General features: G+C 41.8%; 1 protein-coding gene across 1 annotated transcript; it reads left to right on the top strand.

Annotated features, from left to right (window-relative positions):
* The first annotated feature begins 381 nt into the window (after positions 1-381).
* LOC307108737 (protein FAM32A-like) lies at positions 382-1525 on the top strand. Its single transcript, XM_079786890.1, has one exon. The coding sequence runs from the start codon at positions 404-406 to the stop codon at positions 740-742; it is 339 nt and encodes a 112-aa protein (XP_079643016.1). The 5' UTR covers positions 382-403; the 3' UTR covers positions 743-1525.
* The last annotated feature ends 3920 nt before the right edge of the window (positions 1526-5445 follow it).

The following is a 5445-nucleotide window of genomic DNA, read 5'->3' as shown; positions in this document are numbered from 1 at the left end:
GCAGGCCCCATTGGCGATTGGGGCCTGCAGGCTGGGGGCAGCTCCTGCATTGAGTGTCTGCCCCCTGGTGGTCAGTGTGCATCATAGTGACCGGTCATTCTGTCGTAATGGTCGCTTAGGCTTTTATATATGTAGATAGAATGAATTCCAGGATGCCATTTTATGAAATCATTTCCATTCTGTATCTACCCATTCAGTCTTCTACTTACCTATCTGTCCATCTATCTATCCATAGACACTAAAGAATATCTGCCATTATGTTTTCTTAATGGTAATGGTTGTTATTTTTGGTTGATGAGATTATTTTTCCTTCCTGTGTCACTTGAGCTTTTAAAAAATGATTATGTATCATTTTAATAAAAATGATAAAGCTGAGTTTCGTACTGAACTGCGGGCCGGCGCCATGGCGGCCTACGAGCAGGTCCAAAAGGGGCCCTTGAAGCTGAAAAGTGTCACTGAGCTCGGCATGATCAAGCGGAAGAAGAAAATGAAGGACAAAGACAAGGCAAAACTCCTGGAAGCCATGAGCACGAGCAAAAAGAACGAGGAGGAGAAGCGGCGCGGCCTGGACAAGCGGACCCCGGCCCAGGCGGCCTTCGAGAAGATGCAGGAAAAGCGGCAAATGGAAAGGATCCTGAAGAAAGCCTCCAAAACCCACAAGCAAAGAGTGGAGGACTTCAACAGACACCTGGATACACTCACAGAGCACTATGACATTCCCAAAGTCAGCTGGACGAAGTAGCCCTCCCACCCAGAGTATGGGTTGGCACCAAGGGGAAACAGAAGGCCAGGTTGGGGTTATGTTTGGTGCTTTTGGTATTTTCTAGAATACTCTTACATACACCCTTGCGTCTTCTGTTGAGACAGTGTTTTTCAAAGCGGTGTGCCCTCTTTCTGGAACTTGATTAAAGTAAGACTATCCTTTTACTCTATTTCAGTTTCTCAGTAGCATATTGAAGATGAAGCTTTTTAGTTCGGACTGGAAATTACTGAGAGCTTACCCAGAGATGAAGGTGATTTTTGTGGAAGTGTTTTTACACCCAAGTTGCATCGAACTCATGTTGACAGTCCACCAGCTGTCTCTGCCTGGAGGAAACTGCCCTCAGAGGAGGAGAAGCTGCAAGTGCAGACCCTCATGGGGCTCTGCCTGTGCTGCCCTTCCAAGTTCCCTCTAGCTTGGGGCTTATGCTCTTCCACCCAGGGCCTGGGGAAGCCATTTGCAGCTGTGGCCTTCAGACTGCCTCCTCAGCCCAGCTGGCCAGGGAGAATAACTGCCCAAGGCAAGGATGGAATGAACGCCTTGCCCCTTTCTGAGCTGAGCTAGTGGCTGGCATGCAGCCTGTTCCCATTCCAGACATGTCAGGTGGGGGTTGCCATGGCAGATATTGCCTGTCAGGTACCACGTTCTTTGTAATGGAAGCCAGACACTGCCTCCTGCCTCACTACCTTCACCGCCGAGCTCCAGGCAGCCCCCAGTGTTTGTTCCGAGTGGGCACATTCATGGAACCTGTTGGGCATTCCCGGCCTAAGGACGCCTCAGGGTAATGGGATCCGGGCAGTGACCCGCACAGACAGACATGGGTGCAGTCCCAGGGGAGGACCCAGGTTCCAGTGCTGCAGAGCCAGAGTCTTTGAGGGCCTGCATGTCCCCCCCCCCCCCCCCGCATGAGGATCGGACGGCATATGCTCCTGAAAGAAACGGTCTCTGTTGATATACATCTGAAAAAACAACAAATTCAGAAGAAAAAAATCTATGTGTTGGGTTTGGGGCTGTCATATGTGAACTGCAGAATAAAGCAAAACCAGTTATTTAAAAAAAATGATAAAGCTTTTCTTGTGTGAAAATTAAAAAAAAACTATCAAAGTGAGAAAAGGAAATAAAATAATTCATAATCAGGTGCAGTCATTTTTAAAACAAAATAAATTTGAATCTAATTCCAGGTTTTAAAGCATTAAACAAAGAAAGAAATAATGTTCTCAGACTGTTTGATGAATTGTACTATGGGTTTACATGATACCCAAAGTGAACAAAAATAGACACAGTCTGAAGAAAAACTATCTGTAGACAAGATCAGCATCCAGTTCTGCCAAGACTCAAAGCTATTTTAATGTGCACTTTTTATCAGAAATAGGAATAGCCTCATCGTGATGAAATCAAATGCAATATAGACTGAAATAAGTATAAACATAACCAGAGTATTGAGATCAGATTACTCATTTTTTGCATATCAACATAACTATTTCAAATAGAAATAGAAAAAAAGCACATTAAATTAAAAATGTAAGAATTTCCTTGTACAGTGTTCTTTAGGTTTCAAGTTTAAATTTGTTCCTGAAATTAGCCCTTTTATTATATTTAATATTCAATTATTTGCATTGTTTATAACTTTTCCCATTTTAGAGATGAGGTTTGCCTCTGTCCCTATTTCAAGGCAAAAAAGAAAGAAAAAAAGAGAAAGAGAGGAAAGAGCGAGAGTTACCCCTCACACAGTCACTCTCACTATCCTGTGTTGAATCTGATGTTGCATCTTATGTCAAATGACAATGTTTATCAGGCATATCTCAGATGAATAGGACATAGATTATAAGGTTATTCAACTTTTATAATCCAAGAATATTTTCTTAAAGTTGTAGGAAGAACCCAAAAGCTTAGAATGAAACATATTGACAAAATAAAAACAAAAGAATCATGAGTTGGGACTAACTGGTCCCCCCCATCATTCTGTCAATATCTGAAGCCCATCAGCAGAACCACAATACAGTCTTAAAAACATAATGTGATGTGTTGTAGTTGTTGCTATTTATCTATCTGTTATGAGAGACAAGATATATAAATGAACAATAAGTCAGATATTTCTTTTAAAAAATAGAACTCTGATCCACAATATGCAGCAACCAGCCCAGAAACCAACTTATGATTCATAGTAACCAGCCCAGAAAGCCAGCCTAGTATCTGTAAGTCAGACTTACTGGTACAGGAAGTCAAGCTATCTCTTGTAACTAGTTCAGAAAGCCAACAAAATAACTCATGGTACAATTAGCCCCAAATGATCAAGACTTGATTCATAATTGACAGCCTTCCTATTTTTCTGTCACAATTTCCAGCTTAGGACCGACCAAACAGAGAAAGCCAAATATGCACCTCTAACCAATTATGTAGGATGCCCGCCTCCAGCTTCCATTGTGCTGACAGACCCCAATCAGGGCACATCTGAAGCCTTCTGTTCTTTTCACTATAAAGCTAAGTATTATGTACTAGAGGCCTGGTGCACGGATTCATGCACATTGAAAGGAATTAATTAGAAGGTGGCCAGCGGGGCAGGACTGGGCAAGATTGGCTGGACATGCCCTGGAGACAACCTCCTATGGTCCCTCCCCAGCCAGCTGCACCTGGGACAGCGCTGGGACTCGAAGGGTGTCTGCAGAGTGAGCATGGTCCCTTCAGCAGGTGGGTTCCCTCAGCCTGCCTTCAGGGATTGGGCCGAAACTGGCAATCTGACATCTCTGGACAGGTCCCGGAGTGTGAGAGGGCACTCTGCAAAGTTGCTGTCACTCGGCAGCTCCTGCATTGAACGTCTGCTCCCTGGTGATCGGTGTGCATCATACCTACCAGCCAGTTGACTGGTTGGCCGGTCGCTTAGCCTTTTAGATAGATAGATAGATAGATAGATAGATAGATAGATAGATAGATAGATAGATAGATTGCACATGTATTTACTTGTATTTATTAAAAGAGTATCATGGTTTTAGCGTTATTCTGTTCAAAGCAGAAACTCACTTCACATACAGGTCCTCTTGCTCCTGGAATAGGAAAGGGAAAGAGAGCTGGGCAGAAGTAAGTTAGCACAGAATGGTCTTGAGAATTAGAAATGCCAAGAAGAGCCTAGGCTAGGCAAAGTAATCCATGAAGCAAAATACCACATCCAAAGTCACTTAATTTTGTCTTCACCACAAACGAATTCAAATATTCTGTCCTTTCATACCTTCTTACTGTGGTCATTTTTTGTAATGAGTATATCACAAAATTATTTGATTGTTATTCACTAATAAAGGGAGAATTCATTCTCCACCTATTTTTGTTGCTTATTAAGACCCCCATGAGCTGCAGACGTTTGGTGGGTAATAAAGCCTTCAAATATTGACAGCCTACTGGCTGATTTCTCTTGTGATTGCCCAATGCTGCGCATCCACTTGGTATGCAGGTGCTCCAGCTGCTGAGTGCACTGAAACAGCTGAATTAATCAAGTGTGACTGATTGCCTTAATTGATGGGGAAGACACAGTAACCTTTTTCTCAGAGCAACTACATCATGTAATTACAGAGGGAACCATATAGCTTTTGTTAGTTGGACTAGACACTTCTAATGACATTAGCCAAGCAAAGGGTATTATTATCTCCCATTTTAGAGATTTCAAAAACTGAGACTAATATCAGTTAAGTAGGTAACTGCTCCAAGGGCATACACAAGAATACAGAGAAAATTGAGAATTCAAGTCTGTTTGCCCCTACACTCTATGTAGCAAGCACCATAACCACAGCTGATGGTTTGGGTGATAGCATATGTAAGTATAAATAAGGTATTTCCAGCTGGTTTCAACTCATATATTTCTGGGGCTGTATTTAAAAGCTTCATATGTCTTGGGTCTTTACTTTCTCGGGATTGTAATGTTTGATTTGTACTTTCAGATTTTCAGAAAATTCTCTTATGGGATAAGTCATAAAAGTTTGTCTCACACAATCATCTTAAAATTCACCCCTTCTTCCTCGGCCAGATTTCTAAGACTGAAGTAGATATTCAGTGCTTTGACTGTCTCCCGATCTATGGCAGGTGTCCTCTCAATCCAGGAGAGCCCTCAGAGAGTTATAGTATATCACTTTTCCTCACAAGTCTTGATCATAACTGCAGATTTTCCTAAGAGGAAGCCTATTGGGGCTTTCACATAACTGAAATCCTCAATGGCCTGCCTCCTCCCATAAGTCCTCATTTCTTAAGAGTTCCCAAAGGAAGATGCAAAAGCAGGCCACGCTGGGGACCCTTGCTACTTGTAAAAGGAAACTTGCATCTGTTCCATTTGGCAACTGGTTACTGTCTAAATGCTTCACTTAAACTCCATTCTCCTCTTCCCTATTTTAGCCTCATTGAGTACCTAATGCTTGTCTTCAAATGGAGATTCTGAGAAATGGAAGATTGTGTGTCTGAAGCAGTTTTTCCCCCAGACCTGGAGGTTGGACCATCTTATTTTCTATAGACTCTCTCTATTTCATAATTCCAATAATTTCTTCCTATGGAAGAGAACACTCAAGAAAAACAACTCACATTCTCCACTTTCAAGGAACATAGAAAAATTAAATTATAATATGTTTCTAAAATATAATAGCATATTTATATATGTATATAAAATTACTTATTTTCAGGCCTTATCTTAAAATAGAAAGTTTGTTTTA

Source organism: Cnephaeus nilssonii, assembly GCF_951640355.1.
Source record: "Cnephaeus nilssonii genome assembly, chromosome: 13".
Taxonomy (NCBI): Eukaryota; Metazoa; Chordata; class Mammalia; order Chiroptera; family Vespertilionidae; genus Cnephaeus; species Cnephaeus nilssonii.
The sequence above is the reverse complement of the archived record's forward strand: the minus strand, read 5'-3'. Positions and strand labels throughout refer to the sequence as shown.